General features: G+C 40.7%; 2 protein-coding genes across 4 annotated transcripts; one reads left to right on the forward strand and one right to left on the reverse strand.

Annotated features, from left to right (window-relative positions):
- The first annotated feature begins 311 nt into the window (after positions 1–311).
- On the forward strand, positions 312–13890 carry ck (unconventional myosin-VIIa ck). Of its 3 annotated transcripts, XM_020954620.2 has the most exons (13): positions 383–554; positions 664–766; positions 4404–4509; positions 5573–5833; positions 6676–7025; positions 7084–7284; positions 7343–9737; positions 9804–11254; positions 11334–12120; positions 12191–12756; positions 12817–12963; positions 13033–13153; positions 13234–13890. In XM_020954620.2, exons 3-13 carry the CDS (start codon positions 4492–4494, stop codon positions 13438–13440), a joined length of 6504 nt encoding a protein of 2167 aa, XP_020810279.1. In that variant the 5' UTR covers positions 383–554; positions 664–766; positions 4404–4491; the 3' UTR covers positions 13441–13890. The 3 variants fall into 3 exon arrangements, with proteins under 3 accessions (XP_086697234.1, XP_020810280.1, XP_020810279.1); XM_086841108.1 differs by lacking the exon at positions 664–766 and having other exon boundaries at positions 312–407; XM_020954621.2 differs by lacking the exon at positions 664–766 and having other exon boundaries at positions 358–554.
- Positions 13891–16606: 2716 nt separating this feature from the next.
- Su(H) (recombining binding protein suppressor of hairless) lies at positions 16607–20779 on the reverse strand. The gene is made up of 4 exons (XM_020954556.2): positions 19881–20779; positions 18080–18960; positions 17808–18015; positions 16607–17745 (listed from the first exon to the last, which is right to left on the reverse strand). The coding sequence occupies exons 1-4, from the start codon at positions 20292–20294 to the stop codon at positions 17437–17439; spliced, it is 1812 nt and encodes a 603-aa protein (XP_020810215.1). The 5' UTR covers positions 20295–20779; the 3' UTR covers positions 16607–17436.
- Positions 20780–20786: the final 7 nt, after the last annotated feature.

Genomic DNA, 20786 nt, shown 5'->3' on the forward strand with positions numbered 1-20786 from the left:
AATTAGAAAACAAAAGTTTTAATAACTGTCATATTTCTTTCTTTTTTTCTTTTCAATCAGTATGTTGATATCGGTTTAAATATATTTATTAAAACTGTTTTTATAAGTAACAAACAATAATGGTAATTTAAAAAAGAGGAAAAACTTCAAATACCTTTAAAATAAAATCCAGAATTCCAGCTTTCCAAAATTCTCATTTTTTTTCGCGACTTATAAAAAAGCCAGATTTGGCGGGAAAATTCTGCGTGTAAAATGGTGTTCTAAACGTGTAAAATGTAATATTTTCAGCGTGACCAAACAATAATCGAAATATCGATATTTGGGATCACGATATAAATACATCAGTTTGAGAAAAATAAATCGATATATTGATATTTTGATTGGTTCAACCCTAGTTCTTTTTCGGTGTAAGTTATACTGTGAATTGATCAAAGAAAGCCAACAGATACAACGGTCACGATGCAAAAATTATAAGCTATTAACCTGTTGCTTGACTGACTAAAGGGACAATATACGGAGAGCAATCGGCGCGCTGCATTTTCCTGCGATCGTTGGTGCGTGACCTATTTATGTAACCTGTTTTCAAAAAAAAACGAATGTCCCGCTTTCGTCGGGTTCACTTCCAAGTCGCCAAAGTGTTAATTAAAACCAAAATAAGTTCAGTTTCCAGCCCAAACGGAGAGTGCAATATTCTGGGGCAAATCGAAAAGATAGAGTGATTGGAAAAAAGAGTGCAATAACCCTGGAAGTCGTGTCGGTGGTTTGTGTGAGTGTGAAACTAGAAAAGCCAACAAACAAGAGATAATGACAAGGGTCACCGAAATCATCCCGCTGTCCCATTTTAATTATCATTGATTTTCATTTCTTGAGACGAAGACGTGGCTCCAATGCATTTTTATTGCTTTAAGCGAGTGACCAAATTATAGCTACGCTTCAGGTTTCGTTGGCTAGAACGGTACTAACATGCACAGGCCACGGCCACTCTCTCGCGCACACATGCACACACGGATACCATACCATAATAGACACCTGCCGAATGGCAGGGGAGCGAGCGGGATAGAGGCATGCGTAAAGAGCGGCTCAGTGCAACAAATTCAATGGGTGCGAGCCCCTTTCCCTTCCCTTTCCCACCCGCCTGTTGCTCGTTCTTCTGCTCTCACATTTGTGTTCGTTCACTCTCTTTTCCGTCTCTCTGTCTGTCCGCCTGTCTGTCTCTCTCCTTGAGCTTGAACCAAGTTCCAGCGGCCAAGAATTCTCCTATTGACAACAACACTTGTTTGTCCGGTTTGTTATTTTTGCTGCGGTTGCACAACGGGACATTTCGTGTGTGTGGACAATTGGAAAACCCTTTTTCATATAAACGCTTTTCATTAGCCGGTTTTGGGTCTGGCTTTGGCTTGGCTGCTTCTTCTCCCATCGCAACCTTTTTTATTTTTGCGCTTCCATTCGGGCTGCCTAGGTTCCACAATGTTGTGTTTGTGTGGCTCATTTGTTGTTATTGTTGTTGCTGGAGGCTTTCGCGACTTTCTGTTTGTTTGGTGAAACTTTTTTTTTAAAGGTTTTCTCTAAATTCATAGTAAAATAAAAACTTAACATAATTCTTTTGGATAGCTTTCGTTTGTGAGTTATATAGGGTTTGTTTTTAAAATATCTTGTGAGAGCATTGAATAAATAGGGTGAGTAGCTAAGCAAGTTGTCAAGTTTTATGAATTTGATATCTCCTGAGTCTCGTTGCCGGTGTTGCACAGATCACCTAAAAAACGCTAACAACACCAAGTCAAATGTCAAACTAAAAAGTTGCGAAAACATTATGAAAATTGCTTTTGCAATATTACTTTATTTACATCAGTATGTGCATAGGTACATGAAAATGTGCTTGTTGTATAGTAGATTGCATTAGCACCGCAATTTTACGTGGCAAACCACACATGAACTTTCACTAATGACTCTCGATGAACTCTTGAATCACAAAACTCACTCAAAACACTCACTCACGTGCTGCTCTTTGCTCGAGCTCCCGCTTGCACTGAGTTATATGTATTCATAAGTACGTGCCACTAGCTACTATTGAAAACAGTCCGAAATCTGTTTGGACAAAATTCTTAGACGAGAGTTAATATTTTAGTCATGCCCAGAGATATGTATATTTTTGTGTATGTGAGTCTCAGCCCCTGCACACCTTGAGTTTACACCTCTTCTGAATGCTTGGCTCTTATCTCTACCTGCACTCAAGGGTCGCTGATAATAGCAGCATTATTAAGCAATCAGCTTTAAATAATTCGGGTATGACTGTAAATAGTCACAGTGGTCTCTTAAATTCGATTACAAAAGTTAAATCCAGACTTTATTTTCAAATTATTTATTATTTATAAATTTTCTACATTTTACCTAAATTGTAAATGCATATTTTATACATATTTTTCGAATATGAGAGTTGTATTTAAAGTCTATCCACTTTATCCACATTGTATTCTCTTATCTTCTATGTTAGCTTAACTATAATTTGTTCCAAAAATTTATGTAAAAGCTTATTATATTATTTTTTTTTTTTTGGTACGATCTTTATTTGCTTCGCTCACACTCACAAAATTTGTTTTTTGAATTCTCGTGAGAGCTTAAAAAAATAAAATAATAAACAGAGTACCGGGAGCTGAAAGAGAAACTATGTGCCCACCGCTGTTTGTAACTAAACTGATTTTTTTTAAAGATGTTTAAACGGGAAATATTAAATCATTTTTTTAATATAGTCCCCTTAAGCTCGTTTTGAAAGATTTTTAATAATTTGATACATTTACTGTTTGTATGTATCAACTAAATGGTTGAACTCTAACCAACAATTCACGTTGCCAGGTAAAAATGTGTGAGTGAGAACTCTAGTTTGACTTTGGATCGGTTTCCGTGTGCATTAGACTTGTATTTTAACCGGCAGAGCGTAACCAGACTGGTATATATGTATATATATACATATGTCTATGTATATATGAGTGTATGTACTTGCCGGCGGCTCAGTTGGTGTGCCACTAAATTTGGTTGCTGCTGTTTTTTTTTTGGTTGCTGGCATGTTGCAATTGTGGCGAGAGGAGGAGAAGACACCTTCAAATGAGTAACTATATATTACCTGATACTTCTACTCCCGTTGTCGTTGGTCCATGTGTTAAATGATGGATGGGGTGTCCAATTGGAAGTCGGTTTGGCTGGCAACCGACTGAGAAATGACGGCAGCTTCAAATTCTGATTCATGGTTAGCTTAAGAAATGGCAGTTCTGTTATTAAGTTGATCCAGATATTGATGCCACAATGGATCAGATTTAAGTTGCAATGGTGGGATTTAAAATATAGCTTCTTCTTTTAATTAAAATAGCAACTAGACCCACATTAAACTTTTGACTAAAATAGTCTCCGATCAAAGTACATTTTTTGTGTTATATAAAAAATAACTGTAATATGATTCACGTAAATATATTAGTATTTCAATGGAACAAATTTTGAACAAGCTGATAATATAAAAATATAAATGTTACTTTTTCAATTAAAATAATCTATATAGAAAAGTATAAATGGAACTTGCTGATGTTTATCTATATATTTTGCTTGGTCTTATTGTTTCCTATTTGTTTACCAACTTATTTGCTTTAACATACTTTCAAAATATAATCAATCAAAGCAACAAATTATTTTTAATTTGTTATTGGGCAAGTTTTCTCTAACCAAACTAAAAACAAACGTTTAAAAGTCCACCTTACCTTATAATGTAATGAAAGTAAATTTTTTAAATGAAATCCAAATAATTTGCATAACAAAAAACGTTCATTGAGACCATCGAATTTAGTGTGAGCCCGCTTTTTCCGGTGGTTCTCGCATTCAAACGTTTTATTTTGACTGAAGTTAAAAGTGAAAATGTCGCGATGGCCTTTTTTGCATGTCTAAAGGCTTACATATATTTATTTTTTTGAAAAAGATCGACTGTCACGTAGAGGTTAGCTGGGGTTCGGTTTCCCTAGTTCGAGCAGAAGAAAAGAAGTATCGAAAGTATGAGTTTTATGGATGTGCTAAGACTCTGATGACTAATTTTTTATTGGGGTTTTTGTTAATGAGTTGCCAGTTTAGTTGGGGGGACTCTTAGTCAATGAGAGTGCGTTTGGCAAATGGCCAAAGAAAGACGTTTACTTCAAGATGGGAAGAGAGACCCAACACCAACAACAACACCAACACCAACAGCAAACGACAATAAGACGTCCACGGACCACAGCGAAGACAGCGACAAGTTGTGAATTCTTTCAATTTACCGTAAACTTCACCTTAATTTTTTTATTCCAAGCCGGTTTTAACTGCCAGAGGCGCTAACTTGAATTTGTTATTGTGGCTCCATGTCTAACTCTACCACTTGTTCTCTTTTGGAACAGAAAATAATACGAGAAGGCAGCATCGTTGAGCAACCGGGCTTTTGTATTTGGATGCCAACCCAGGAACAGTAAATGAAGGAGGACGAATATGGTGATTGTAACACGTGTAAGTATCTATAATAACGAGAGGACTTGGCATTTTACCAAGAGTGTATGTGTGTGATCATTATTCCCTATCGAGGTGTCCCATCTCTGTTGCTCGAACATTAACTAACTAACTAGTAGTAGCACCGAGCGGAAGTTTCATTCTCCGGTAAATGTATGTGTGTAAGCCATGCTTCACTTAAACTTCAACAGCTCTTTTGAGTACAGTGGTGGATAGAAATATTGAAAGTATCTTGTAGTTTTTATTTTCAATAGGTCAAATTTAATTGGAATTTTATTTACTAAAAAAATCGTAAATTGGAATGAGTCTACGTTGTTAAAAATCATTGAAATTCGATGAGATAATATATGTATTTGGAACATCCAATATTAAATTAAATTAAATCAGTATATTTTAATGTGATTTCTTTAAACAGTAAAAAGTATATTACACAGCCTTTTGAACAAAATAATTTCTGATAAATATGATTTCGAAAGATAGTCTTATATAATACCTCCCTTACATTTCTTTATAATCAAAATCTAAAATAAGAACTAAGTTGACTAAGTTGGTTATAGAAATTCTATGAGATGCTATATTTGAAACATTCAATAATGAAATTATGAAATATGAAGAACCTAAAAAGATCAATATAAATTTAATCCCTTCTCTTAATTTTCCTTATAATACTAGATATATTTAAAAGTAATTTGAACTTCCTAAGTGCTAATTTCAAATAAATGTGATCCGAAAACCCATCCTTATATCAATTCTTCAACCCCTTTTCTTTAAACTTTTAAAATTCCCTGTGGCTCATAAATATATATCCATTAACCACTGTACATGAATGGCCTACGTCTGTCCCTGGTATCACTATTTTTTACGTTCCGCTCAAGTGATTCTTACAACAAATAATGAAAAGTTTTTATGGCCCTCATGTCCATGGCAACCGAATGCGGCAGTGGCAGCCTCGTAAAAAACTGAATGTCAAATTGTAAAATCGTTAAATGTTAAAAAAACAAAACAAAACAAAGCAAAACAAAAATTCAAGAATTGTAATTACGGTACAAATTTCATATTACAGGGTGACTACATCTGGATAGAGCCCGCCTCGGGGCGAGAATTCGATGTGGCCATTGGAGCACGTGTCATCTCCGCGGAGGGTCGTCGCATCCAGGTGCGCGACGATGATGGCGACGAGGTGTGGCTGGCCCCTGAGCGTCGGATCAAGGCCATGCACGCGTCCTCCGTCCAGGGTGTGGAGGACATGATATCCCTGGGTGATCTGCATGAGGCTGGCATATTGCGGAATCTGCTTATACGTTATAAGGAGAATCTGATATATGTAAGTAAATGATTTTTAATATTTATCAAATAATAATTGTATAGATAGTTCGGTTTTTAATACCCTTCTAGGGTATTTAAATTTTTGTCAGAAGCTTGTAAGACTGGAGAATGGATTTTAGACAGCACCAACAGTCGAGTAGATCTATCTCTTTAGGCAGACATCAATTAAAATTTGTAATTAAAACTAAGCTTTGATTTGTCGGAAATAATTCAATATAAAATTACATACAACCACTTCAAGTATTTTAAACTTAGTTAGAATCAATTTATAAATTGTAATCTGGGGACATAAACTTCGGCTTGCCGAAGTAAGTTTATTTTCTTGTGATTAAGTAAACTAAATATTCCTTTAGCGTTATCATTTTCTTATCTTAGCTATTCACATTAAAGGGCTTAAGAGTTTGATATCTTTTTTTGATATCGTGGCCCAGTTACAAGACTTTACAATAATCTTACAATAAAAGTTGTAAAAAAAATATCTCTTTCCGGTATGAACAGCAAATGTCTTAACAAATTATACTTACACAACTTTACTGACTATTAAATTCGAACCGAGAATGTATGTAGACGGTGTAAATATTCTTGATCAGTATCTCCAGGAGACTCAATTTAGCCAAGTCTATTATTTTCTTCAAATAAAACTATAGATTTTAAGAGCTAAAGCTACCCAATTTGGTAATAATATTCAATCCTTAGTACTTCCATTTAATTTGTTTTAAAATATTCATAAAAAAAAGTATAATTAAAATATTCCTAGATAAAAGTTAATTAGATATCGGAAAGATTTTTCTAAGAAACATAAATTACAATAACTTATCTGTGTTTTTATCATCATTTCAGACATATACCGGCTCCATATTGGTTGCCGTTAATCCCTATCAGATCCTGCCCATTTATACGGCCGACCAGATTAAGCTCTACAAGGAGCGTAAAATTGGAGAACTTCCGCCACACATATTTGCGATTGGTGACAATGCGTATGCGCACATGAAGAGGTACCGCCAGGATCAGTGCATCGTGATATCTGGCGAATCGGGGGCAGGAAAAACGGAGAGCACAAAGCTTATACTGCAATATCTGGCTGCCATCAGTGGCAAGCATTCGTGGATCGAGCAGCAGATCCTTGAGGCGAATCCCATACTGGAAGCCTTTGGCAATGCCAAGACCATACGCAACGATAATTCATCTCGGTAAATACTAATTTATATATATGTTGATAAATATTTAATCAACTTAATATTTCAACAGGTTTGGCAAGTACATAGATATACACTTTAGCGCTAATGGTGTTATCGAAGGAGCCAAAATCGAACAATATCTGTTGGAGAAGTCGCGCATTGTTTCCCAAAACCATAGCGAACGCAATTATCATGTGTTTTATTGCATTTTGGCTGGTCTATCCGCCGAGGAGAAGAGTCGTCTCGATCTGGGCATAGCAGCGGACTACAAGTAAGTATATTCTTAAAATTTTATAATATTTAAATAAATTACCTAATAATTATCATAGATATCTGACTGGAGGCAACAGTATAACCTGCGAGGGTCGTGACGATGCCGCCGAATTCTCCGACATTCGTTCCGCTATGAAAGTTTTGCTCTTCTCCGATCAGGAAATCTGGGAGATTATCAAATTACTGGCTGCCTTGCTGCATTGTGGAAATATCAAATACAAGGCGACGGTGGTGGATAACCTGGATGCCACCGAGATACCGGAGCACATTAATGTGGAGCGTGTGGCCGGGCTTCTGGGATTGCCCATACAGCCGCTGATCGATGCTCTAACAAGACGCACACTTTTCGCCCATGGCGAGACGGTGGTATCGACCTTGTCGCGGGATCAATCTGTGGATGTGCGCGATGCCTTCGTAAAGGGAATATACGGACGACTGTTTATACACATTGTGAGGAAGATAAATACGGCGATTTTTAAGCCGCGCGGAACCTCGCGTAACGCCATCGGTGTGCTGGACATCTTTGGTTTTGAGAACTTTGATCAGAACAGCTTCGAGCAGTTTTGCATTAATTATGCTAACGAAAATCTACAGCAGTTCTTTGTGCAGCACATTTTTAAGCTGGAACAGGAGGAGTACAATCACGAGGCCATCAACTGGCAGCATATCGAATTTGTGGACAACCAGGATGCCCTCGATTTGATAGCCATCAAGCAGCTGAACATTATGGCCCTGATAGACGAGGAGGCTCGCTTTCCCAAGGGCACGGACACAACCATGTTGGCCAAATTGCACAAAACGCACGGAGCGCACAAGAACTACTTGAAGCCAAAGTCGGATATTAATACCAGCTTCGGACTGAATCACTTTGCTGGCGTGGTCTTCTACGATACGCGTGGATTCCTGGACAAGAACCGAGACACCTTCAGTCCGGACTTGTTGCATCTGGTTAGCCAGAGTGGCAATAAGTTCCTGCGTCAAATTTTTGCGCAGGACATTGAGATGGGAGCAGAGACCAGGAAGCGAACGCCAACGCTCTCCACACAGTTTAGAAAATCGCTGGATGCTCTGATGAAAACACTGTGCAGTTGTCAGCCCTTCTTTATTCGGTGCATCAAACCCAACGAGTTAAAGAAACCGATGATGTTTGACCGGGGACTGTGTTGCCGTCAGTTGCGGTACTCGGGTATGATGGAAACCATTCGAATTCGGCGTGCTGGCTATCCCATCCGTCATGGATTCCGTGAATTTGTGGAGCGATATCGTTTCCTCATACCGGGAGTGCCGCCAGCCCATCGAACCGATTGCCAGGCGGCCACTTCCCGAATTTGTGCAATTGTCCTGGGCAAATCCGACTATCAGCTGGGTCACACAAAGGTCTTTCTGAAGGATGCCCACGATTTGTTCTTGGAGCAGGAGAGGGATCGTGTTCTTACGCGCAAGATTCTCATACTGCAGCGCAGCATTCGAGGTTGGGTGTACCGCAGAAGGTTCCTTCGACTTCGAGCCGCGGTTGTCACCGTCCAGAGATTCTGGAAGGGTTATGCCCAGCGGAAGCGCTACCGGAACATGCGAGTGGGTTATATGCGCCTGCAGGCATTGATCCGTTCTCGCGTCCTATCCCATCGTTTCCGCCACTTGCGAGGCCACATTGTTGGCCTGCAAGCCCATGCACGGGGCTATTTGGTGAGGCGAGAATATGGCCACAAGATGTGGGCCGTCATCAAGATCCAGTCGCATGTTCGACGCATGATTGCCGTCCGTCGATATCGAAAGTTGCGCCTCGAGCACAAGCAGTTCGCAGAGGTTCTGCAGTTGCGAAAGCTGGAGGAGCAGGAGTTGTTGCATCGCGGCAACAAACATGCTCGAGAAATAGCGGAGCAACATTATCGCGACAGGTTGCACGAACTGGAGCGACGGGAGTTGCAGGAGCAAATGGAGGACCGACGACGCGTGGAGGTTAAAATGAATATTATCAACGATGCGGCCCGCAAGCAGGAGGAACCAGTGGACGATGGCAAACTGGTGGAGGCCATGTTCGACTTTTTGCCAGACTCGAGCAGCGATGCTCCCACTCCCCACGGTGGCAGGGAGACATCGGTGTTCAACGATCTACCCCATGCCCAGAACGTTAACCAGGAGGATATCATTGCTCCCATACACATCTCTGAGGATGAGGAGGATCTGTCGGAATTCAAGTTTCAGAAATTCGCCGCCACCTACTTCCAGGGCAATGTAAATCATCAGTACGCGAAGAAGGCCCTAAAGCATCCCCTATTGCCGCTGCATACGCAAGGCGATCAACTTGCTGCCCAAGCCCTGTGGATTACCATCCTTAGGTTTACGGGCGACATGCCAGAGCCCAAATATCATACAATGGATCGTATGGACACCACCTCGGTCATGTCTAAGGTCACGGCCACATTGGGTCGTAATTTCATAAGGAGTAAAGTGAGTTTAAAGCCTATAAATACTTAATTAAGATTTCTAATCATTACTTTTAATCATTTTCTTTAGGAATTCCAAGAGGCTCAACTCATGGGCCTGGATCCTGATGCCTTCCTGAAGCAAAAGCCGCGGTCAATTCGCCACAAACTTGTATCGCTAACTTTAAAGCGAAAGAACAAGCTGGGTGAGGATGTGCGTCGGCGGCTTCAGGACGATGAGTACACAGCGGATAGTTACCAGTCTTGGCTGCAGTCTCGCCCCACATCGAACCTGGAAAAGCTACACTTTATCATCGGCCATGGTATCCTACGAGCTGAGCTACGAGACGAGATCTATTGCCAGATCTGCAAGCAGTTGTCTAACAATCCACTGAAATCATCGCATGCCAGAGGCTGGATCCTGCTTTCTCTGTGCGTGGGCTGCTTTGCACCATCGGAGAAGTTTGTAAATTATCTGAGGGCCTTTATCCGTGAGGGTCCCCCCGGATATGCCCCATACTGCGAGGAGCGACTGAAGCGAACCTTTAACAATGGAACTCGCAACCAGCCGCCTTCGTGGCTGGAATTGCAGGCCACCAAGTCAAAGAAGCCCATCATGCTGCCCATCACCTTTATGGATGGCAACACAAAGACCCTGCTGGCTGATTCAGCCACCACGGCCCGGGAGCTGTGCAATCAATTGTCCGACAAGATAACCCTGAAAGATCAGTTTGGATTCTCGCTGTATATAGCTTTGTTTGACAAGGTTAGCTCCTTGGGTAGTGGCGGCGATCACGTTATGGATGCAATTTCCCAGTGCGAACAGTATGCCAAGGAGCAGGGTGCCCAGGAGCGTAATGCCCCTTGGCGTCTTTTCTTCCGCAAGGAGATCTTCGCCCCTTGGCATGAGCCCACGCACGATCAGGTGGCCACCAACCTGATCTATCAGCAAGTGGTGAGGGGCGTTAAGTTCGGCGAATACCGCTGCGACAAGGAGGAGGACTTGGCCATGATTGCGGCGCAGCAGTACTTTATAGAATATGGAACGGACATGTCCATGGAGCGCCTATTCACTCTGCTGCCCAACTTCATACCCGACTTTTGTCTCAGCGGCGTTGACAAGGCCATCGAACGTTGGGCCGCCTTGGTTCTGCAGGCCTACAAGAAATCCTACTATGTCAAGGACAAGATTGCACCGCTCAAGATCAAGGAGGATATTGTCAGCTATGCTAAATACAAGTGGCCCCTTCTATTTTCTCGCTTCTATGAGGCCTATCGCAATTCGGGTCCGAATCTGCCGAAGAACGACGTCATCATAGCGGTTAACTGGACGGGCGTCTATGTGGTGGACGATCAGGAGCAAGTTCTTTTGGAATTAAGCTTCCCTGAGATAACTGCCGTTTCCAGCCAGAAGACCAACAAAGTGTTTACCCAAACCTTTAGCCTTTCCACGGTTCGTGGCGAGGAGTTCACATTCCAAAGTCCCAATGCTGAGGATATTCGGGATCTCGTTGTCTACTTCTTGGATGGTCTGAAAAAGCGGTACGTAAAGTTGGAGGAAGAGAAAGTCTCGAAGGCTTAAATACTGATTAATATTTACTTTCTTTCCTTATCCTTCCAGTTCCAAATTCGTCATTGCCCTACAGGACTATCGCGCCCCTTCGGATGGCACGAGTTTCTTGTCCTTCTTCAAGGGTGACCTTATTATTCTCGAGGATGAATCTTGTGGAGAATCTGTACTTAACAACGGCTGGTGCATAGGACGCTGTGATCGGTCGCAGGAACGTGGAGATTTTCCCGCCGAGACTGTCTATGTACTGCCAACGCTAAGCAAGCCGCCGCAGGATATTCTAGCTCTTTTTAACATAGACGAGGCGCATCATGGACGTCGCCTTAGTATGGCATCGAATGGTGGCGTGGTTGAGGCCAGGGATCGACCCCACACTTTGATGGAATATGCCCTGGATCACTTCCGGTTGCCGCCAAAGCGCACAATGTCGAAAACTCTCACGTTGAGTTCAAAGAGGAGCGAAGAGCTGTGGCGCTATGCAAGGGATCCTATCAAAGCGCCGTTGCTACGGAAGTTACAAAGCAAAGAAGAGTTGGCGGAGGAGGCCTGCTTTGCCTTTGCCGCCATACTGAAGTACATGGGAGATCTGCCCTCGAAGCGGCCGCGGATGGGCAACGAGATTACCGATCACATCTTCGATGGGCCCCTCAAGCATGAGATTCTGCGGGACGAGATATACTGTCAGCTGATGAAGCAGTTGACAGACAACCGCAATCGCATGTCCGAGGAGCGTGGCTGGGAGCTGATGTGGTTGGCTACGGGTCTATTCGCTTGCTCACAGGGCTTGCTCAAGGAACTGTTGCTCTTCCTGCGCACCCGGCGACATCCTATATCGCAGGTATGTTATGATGATTACATACACAGCTAATAAGATTACTAACTATTTTAATCTTATTAATAATTTATAGGACTCTATGCATCGATTGCAAAAAACCATACGCCATGGACAACGCAAGTATCCACCGCATCAGGTGGAAGTGGAGGCCATACAGCACAAGACCACACAAATATTCCATAAAGTCTACTTCCCGGACGACACAGACGAGGCCTTCGAGGTGGACAGCTCCACCAGGGCCAAGGACTTTTGCAATAATATCTCTCAACGCCTGTCGCTGCGCACTAGCGAGGGCTTCTCCCTGTTTGTAAAGATTGCCGATAAGGTGATATCGGTGCCCGAGGGCGATTTCTTCTTTGATTTCGTGCGTCATCTGACGGATTGGATAAAGAAAGCGAGACCCATACGCGACGGGGCCAATCCACAGTTCACTTATCAGGTCTTCTTTATGAAGAAGCTATGGACGAACACAGTGCCCGGCAAGGATCGCAATGCGGATCTTATATTCCACTATCATCAGGAATTGCCGAAGCTGTTGCGTGGCTACCACAAGTGTTCAAGGGAGGAGGCATCCAAGTTGGCTGCCCTGGTATTCCGCGTCCGCTTTGGGGAGAATAAACAGGAGCTTCAGGCAATACCGTAAGCTAACGTTTTCTATAATTTTAACTCGACTTATCATTATTACTGATATTTTTTAAGGCAAATGTTGAGAGAACTTATACCTTCGGATATCATGAAGATGCAAAGCACTAGCGAATGGAAGCGCTTGATTGTGGCCTCTTATAACCAAGATGGTGGCATGACTTCCGAAGATGCCAAGGTGGCCTTCCTTAAGATCGTATACAGGTTCGTTCTCCCATTATAATCTTAAAAATGCTTTAGTTTTTAAATTATTTTTTTACCTAATTATCATAGATGGCCAACCTTTGGCTCCGCTTTCTTCGAGGTTAAGCAAACCACCGAACCCAACTATCCCGAAATGCTACTGATAGCCATTAACAAACACGGCGTGAGTCTTATACATCCAGTGACCAAGGTAAGAAACAAACTATTATTAAGATTTTAAATAAAGTTGAACTTCAAATGCAATGTAATATATAATGTTTATGCTTACAGGACATTCTGGTCACACATCCCTTTACACGCATCTCGAACTGGTCGTCTGGCAATACATATTTCCACATGACCATTGGCAATCTGGTTCGGGGCTCGAAACTGCTGTGTGAGACGTCGCTTGGCTACAAGATGGACGATCTGCTGACTTCATATATTTCGTTGATGTTGACCAATATGAACAAGAATCGAACCATTCGAGCCAATTAGTTGAACAAATAATGCCCGCAAATATTTATAATAATTATAAATTACAATTGCAATAACTTATTATCAAGCTTAGTACTTTGTAGCTGTAAGTAACTCCTCACTCCCACCACTCCACCATTCCTTCGCTGTAATTGCACATTCCGCTTTTGGTCTTGTTCAGCTGTCGATTATACCAAACAAATTTCCAATCTTTGTTTTGTTTATATATTTTTTTTGTTTAATTTGTTGTATAAATTTTGCAGTAACTCTCTTAGGTATTTTTACGGCACATTCCGGTATTAAATATGATGTCTGTATGAAGAAGCAATCCGACATATCCATAGATAAGCATTTGTATCTACACATTTTGCATCTATCTCTTTGTATATCCTAACTGCATATCTGTACTGATGACGTTTTGTATCAAATACATAGAAATGTTCTATTATTTAATAAATTATATACAATTTACTATAAATGTTTCATTTGGACAGCGGGGATAAAATGTTCTATAGGAGCGCAAGTTCCGGTATTAATAGTTACCTTTTACCACAACAACGATTATTAGTTTATTTTCATTTTTGCAAAAAAAATCATGTCAGGAAAATAGAAAAAGAAGCATTTCATTTGAGAAACAATATCTACAAATTTAAAGAAAATGGCTCGATGAATCTATGCTGAATGAATGGATTTTTTATAGTATAAATAAGGGCTTTAGCCCATTTAATAAACAAAATCAAGAAGTAAGGCCTCGTCAAGAAGGTGACTCCTTCTGCTTGTTAGGTTATACAGCCCCTGGGGTATCGGATTACATTAGGTATTTTATTAAATTTCATGGAACAACCATTGAAATTAATAATTGAAGTAATTATTTAAATCACTGGATGAAGGTAAGAGTCTGCTGCATTAAATAAGTCAATATTACAAATATGTTGATAAGCAACATATCCAAGTCCGACAGAGCTGTGAAGTAAAAACAAACATTTTGTAGAGACAAAAGGAATTTAAATTCTACAATGAATATTTAAAATCAACAAAACCGATTAGTTTTCTGGCCCGAGGTCTGTGTTATTTAATATTTTCGTAATATTTACTTGTATTACTAAAAATTTGAAATAACCACAGACCAAGAGCCAGCCATATCATCAATTCGAATTTGTTATCAAACAAATTTGTATTAATTTATTAATAATTATTATTATAATCTTAAATATTTTATAAAAATATTTTGTCATTTTCGACCTGTGGAAAGACTATATTCGGACCACTAATCTAATATAATCTAATAAAATCTAAATTTCTTTGAAAAATATATCCTAAATAGTTGTTTTTCAATATATTTTCATGAACTCCAAGATCTGAAAATTTTTTATTATTTTTGACTTAAAGAATTAGTCCTTGAAAAGGATCAGAGAATAAATGGACTCTGAAAAAGGTCCGTTAATATTTATCCACTTTGATTTTGTTTTCACATATGACGATTGTTGTTGTTTTAATTTCAAGAGTATATCATCATAGGGTATTTTAGTATTAGTCAAAAGATCTATATATTTCCATTTAGTTTCCATTTTCACATAATTTTTTTTAAAATTTTTATAATTTGTAAAATTTATACGTAATAATAATATTAATTTAATACTTTCCGAATGTAAATTAATTGTTTGTTAATTAATAAACAATATAAGTTTACATATGTATACGTATATGTATGCTTTTAAGCCTAGATTAAAAGCAAATGGTGGCAAAAATTCTATATATATTTTGATTCGCTTCTTAAACCTTAATTAATAGAAATAAAATATAAACATAGTTGTAATAAATTGGTCAAAAATTTAAAAGGAGCTACAAATAAATATTCAACATATTCATTTTTTGTAATACAAATAAAAACTTCCGAAGAAAAATTATATTGTAATATCGATTTGAGCAAAAATTTTAAATCCTAAGTGATCACAATCGATAGAAGCATTTGATCGTATTTCTCTGGATTTAGCAGCTTAAAACAGAGTACGTGTCTAAAGTCTCGTGAATACAATAAATATATATATGAATATATAGTTTCCCTTGATTTTTCTTGGCTGACTCCCACGCAAACGATTTCCCACGCATTGTATTTTGCAAGAATTTCCATTTTTCCCCAGCGTGTGAAAAACAACAGCAGTCGACAGACGAACGGAACGACTCAAGACTTGTATAGACTTAGATTTTTTCAAGATAATTAACTTTTTTTAGTAGTCCGGTATGAAGTTGTGTAGCAGTCCTGAGAACTTTTAGAAATTGCTGTCGCTGTCTCCCCCTTTCTAGTAGCAACCGCAATAATCGCACTTATATACCTTGGTCAGAATAGTCCGAGGAAATGTTGGGGGGGACAAACCATGAATGTTCATTAAAAATTCCAAACTAATTTCATATTCAGCTTCTTATAAGACGACGACGCCGGCGACCTTAAGAGGTTGCAGTTCCAATTAAGAGTCCCGGACATTTTGGTGGTGGTTTTTCCAACATCATCATCATCATCGTTTCAAATTCATTTTCTCTCACGCAACCGAGGTTTGTTGTTTAAGTCTTTCGTTCTCACACCGAAAAGTGCATCTTAGGGGTTGCAAGGGCTCCGTCTTCGTGTCCATCTCCAACTTCTTCTTATTTGCTTGGCTGACTCTGATAAGAAATATGTCTCCCAACTTGGAAGGGGAGATGAGTTTAATTGCTTCGCCGGCGCTCACCTTCTCTGAGGCGAGCGGAAGTAAGCGATAATTAATTCAAAACTGCGAATCTCTAAGATTGTAAATCTGTAAAAGGCCCAGCAGTTGACTAAAAACTGCATAAATATTCAACAAAAGGTAGTGAAAAATTCTCACAGCAGCTTTTGGGCTGTGAGAAAATTCTACTCCTTGGCCGGGCCAAAACGGAAACAATACGTATATTCGCTTCTTGGCTTAGCTTTCATCAGCAATGCCGACCGAACTATAATAATTAAAGTTGTCGGCTTCCCCCTCCCCCCAAAAGGGGGTTGGCAGGTATCGTGGGAAGAACTGCACTTGTTTTGTTTAAACATATTCACACGATACTGGGCCATATTCCCACAGCAATTTAAGGCAGCCAACCCAATCCAAACCTCCCCCAAAGACAAGCCACCGAATTATGTCAAATCACGCTTAGTCAAGAACATAAATGAAAGATCATAAAATTATTGTATTTTTCCCCGCTTTTGGTCTTGTTTTTTTATTATTTAATTTAGGCTTTCTTAGGAAATAAAAATCGTCTCTTGATTCGATTTTTTAGGCGACGTTTTGTGCTATGAACTTCCAAAGGAGAGGGATTAATAAAAATTTAAAATTGCTAATTTATAATTAGTAAACTCCGTAAATATTTACAGAAACAAGCATACATTAGTATATTGCATTTAATAAATGGAATGTTTTTAAAAGCATGGCTACGTACTGAATAGAGCTGGGAAAAAGATTTCACACATCCAATATATCTCCTTGATTAAGAAGCTTAATATCGATCTATTCGATATATAGATTTATGTCTGAAACATCGATTTGAAAGGATTCTTTTTCCTAGATCTATTAAGTAGGTACATTTTACATTAGTCAAAAAAAAATATATATTCTTCAGACTGTTCTTTGGAAATTCATAGCAAACGAAAAACCTTAAAATTTCTCAAATGCTGCTACAAAAAATCGTCTATAGACTTTCTATATCAATTTGTATATTTAACTAGAATTATATGCTGTATGTAGGTATATTCGCACATACTTACAAATCAGTGTCAGTGAGCTTTCTTTCGAGTTATGTATGTACAGAGCAATCTGGAATTTATACATCTATTGGTTCCGAACTAGCACTAGATACGAATATATATCTTAGATAGGATGATTCGGTATATAGAGAGGATCATGAGATGTCGAAAATTAGCATGAGAAATGTCATAAATCTACAAACTAAGGACTTTAATAAAAACTATAAGTAACTTATCATACATAAATATGCGATAATGCAATAATCCTGCACTCAGGACAAGCCGCTACCGTGACTATTCCATTGCACTTCTGAGATTGAGGGCAGCGTCTGATGCTGCTGCTGTTGCATACTGCCGCTGGCAGGTGATCCCGCATTGCTGCTGCTGCTGTTGTTGTTGCTAATGCTAGTGATGTTGTTGTTGTTATTATTGTGCCGTGTCCTCATCACATCCTCGGTGGTCTGGTTATTACAATGTGGCCGCGGACCTGGCTCTGGCGTGTAGGTAAAGGTCAGTCCCGTGGCATAAATAATTCCATCGTTGCGCACCAGCGAAATAGGTACCTGTGTGGGCTGACGCACCTGCGAAATGGAGCAATTAATTAATGAATTAATCAAGAAGCCGCTTTCAAAAATACTCATACCCAAAGCCATTCGCCACGGAACTGGGAAATCTCAGGAACGACACACAGCAGTGTCTCCGTGCAGCGATACATGGTTTCCGCCTCCACATCGCCGAACCACACCTGCAGGTGAGGCGTGAAATTATCGCCACTGAGCTCCAGCATGGCCACGTCGCCGCCGCCATTAAGATTCAGTGAATTAACTATTGGCACTGGCGTGACAGGGGAACTGGCAAATGGAAATTTTAGGATTAGAAATACGCAATCAAATGGCAAGGAAAGTATACACTTACGCCACAGGACCCATGCCCTCGTAGAACTGGTATTCTGCCTTGTCTGTGGATATGATGGTCCAGCAGGCACCGTCGTTGATCATCTCCTTGTTGGGCTCCTTGGGACAGGGAGTGGCTTGGAACTGGATAATCTTCTCCTGCGACAGGCACAAATACATGCGATCCGTGTCCTTCATATAGAAGGCACACTTGTGCAGCTGTGAAACAGGATCGTCGGCTTCCAATAGCGCCATTTGCTTGTCCACCTTTCGGATTATGAGACGCGGCAGGGCCATGCCAGTGACGGAGCACACCAGCTTAACGGTTGCCCCGTAGTGAATGTATCCATCACGCACCTGAAACTCCTCCGACTCGGACTCATTGTCGTCCAACAGGTGTATCGTGAATGCGCCCCACTGGGTGGACGAGGCATGGAAGTGACCGTTCTCCACATGCAGATAGCGGGTGGATACGGTCTGGGAGCGCAGGCGATTGAACAGGGCAACATTGGTGCCGCTGGCTATGCACAGATCGGCATTCTTCAGCGACTGTTTCTTCTTGGACGGTTTGGATATCACCTTGATCCTCTTCGAGTTGAAGACACCAATGTCGTGGCCATTGCCATAGAACATCTTCACCGACAGCATAAAGTGCTTCCTCTTGTCCGAGTCCGAGATGAACAGGGTTTTGGCAGCGCAATACTGCTTGCCATTGAGATCCAGCTGCTGCATGTCCTGGTCACTGCTACCGATGCCAATGAAGGCGCATAGTTGTGCCCCCTGTTCGCCTTCGCCCTGCTGCAGCATCTCCTCGTATCGCCGTCGCCAGCCGCTCCCGAAGAGATAAATGCAAGGCGGTGGGCAGAAGAATCGTTTCTCGTTGCCATATGACTTTTGGGCCACCTGAAAGACACAAACACATAGACACAGGCACACGATGGTGCAGGAATGGAATTCAATTAGCACAAATTGGCGTCCAGATCAAATCGGCAAATCAAATCAAACCGCAAGCAATGCAGCTTTGTTAATTTTCTGTAATTAATTTCAATTATTTGTCATTGCGGACTCCAGGCCGGTACTGGACCGGGGCTCGCGTTGCTCAATTTGTGGGCAGTCGAGTGTGAAGGATTCGCATTTGGCGGCAGTCGGCCGCTTGAAGATCGCCAACCGCTAAAAGGCAACCGCGACAATTTTATTCCATTTTCATTTCTGTCTCTGCTTTTGCCCTTGCAAAAACCGCAAAAATGTAACACCTTAAAGTGGACACTAGAAACTAGCGCCTCCGAATAATGGATGATAAGAAAAGTCTTTCTGGGATTGATAGAAATGTGACAGGACAGGACTTGACAGGACAGGATCCTTGGATCCTAGGTAGGAATATGTAAATTTGTAACGGGATGTATTTGAGAGTACGGGGAATGGTATTTATGACTAATAAAAGCTTGAATTATTTCATTCCCTTTGACATAATTATTTTGAAAGAATATATTCTTTTCCTGATGCATATCCTAGGCCATATATGTACATATTTTTAGCAATGAACGGAATACTCTATAAAAGTTGTTTTATATCAAAAATATATAGGAAGTTTATAAGAAGATTTGAGTAAAAGTATATTAATTTTCAAGTAGTATTAACCTTTGACTGGTTACACAAATAATTTGAATTTATTTAAAATATTGAATTTATGTTTATTAAATTGTTTAAGAAATTTCTGAGCAACATAATCCAAATAGCATTAGACTTCTTGCAATTTACTGAGTGCTTTATAGAGATTCCAGAAGGTAGCTTAGTCTATGTTTTAACCCGATCTTGCTTCTCACCTTGGCATGGAGTATCACGATGACCATATCGTTGCGCTCCCGCATGTACTTCTCCATGGCATCTCGCGTTAGTTTCTTTTCCTCAATGTGCGGCCGGTACGGACCTGGCAGCATGGACATTTGCAATTGTTGTTGATGTTGTTGCTGCTGCTGTTGTTGCTGCTGTTGCTGCTGCTGCTGGTGGTGCACTTGTAGCTGCTGAGGCGGTGGCGGCGGCTGCGGACCAGTGCCAAGTCCAAAGTGCGGCATGTCCTGGCGCTGCTGCTGCTGCTGGTGATGGCTGTGATCAAGGGGCGAGCCTTGATTAAGTGACTGAGCAACTGCTGCTGCTGCGGCGGCTGCGGCTGCGTTATCGTAGGCAATGGCGGGCGGGGCGACGGCGGCGTTTAAATTAAATTGGCTGTAGCTCTTCATTTATGCACATGGTCTTTGCATTGGAACTTGATGAACGAACTCGGAAGCCGTTGGCTGGGCTTTGGACCGTTTGGGAATCTTGGTTTACTTTTCGCTTTTCTTTTTTTTTTTTGGCAAATTCGTTTGGCACTTTGGACACTGCTTTGTTGTTATTGTATGTTTTGTATTTGTTATCCTGCACCAACACACGGGCAGCAGCTGTCGTTTCTCTCACGCACTCTCTTCTTCTTCGTCGCGGACTCGGATTCGGATTCGCTTTGTTGTTGTGGCTGGACTCGAGTGACCTAAACAGTTTACATATTTGTATCCTTGAAGCACTTGACTAGCGACCAGCGGTTAAAGCGGCTGGCTTGTGTTTAAGCTGTGTTTAGCGCTTGGGTTATATTTATAATACTACAACTAAACTGAGTGGGGATGTTGATGTTGTATCGATGTTTCGATAGGCTTATTTATGATTGTCGCCCACTCTTACCGGCGATATGTTTGGCGTTT

The sequence above is a fragment of the Drosophila serrata genome, unplaced genomic scaffold (assembly GCF_035046125.1).
Source record: "Drosophila serrata isolate PLE 108 unplaced genomic scaffold, ASM3504612v1 contig_100, whole genome shotgun sequence".
Classification (NCBI taxonomy): domain Eukaryota; kingdom Metazoa; phylum Arthropoda; class Insecta; order Diptera; family Drosophilidae; genus Drosophila; species Drosophila serrata.

Coding starts and splice junctions, on each gene's coding strand:
- ck (XM_086841108.1), top strand. Junction 7,026..7,083: donor CGCAACGATAATTCATCTCG/GTAAATACTAAT, acceptor ATATTTCAACAG/GTTTGGCAAGTACATAGATA. Junction 12,121..12,190: donor GGCGACATCCTATATCGCAG/GTATGTTATGAT, acceptor AATAATTTATAG/GACTCTATGCATCGATTGCA.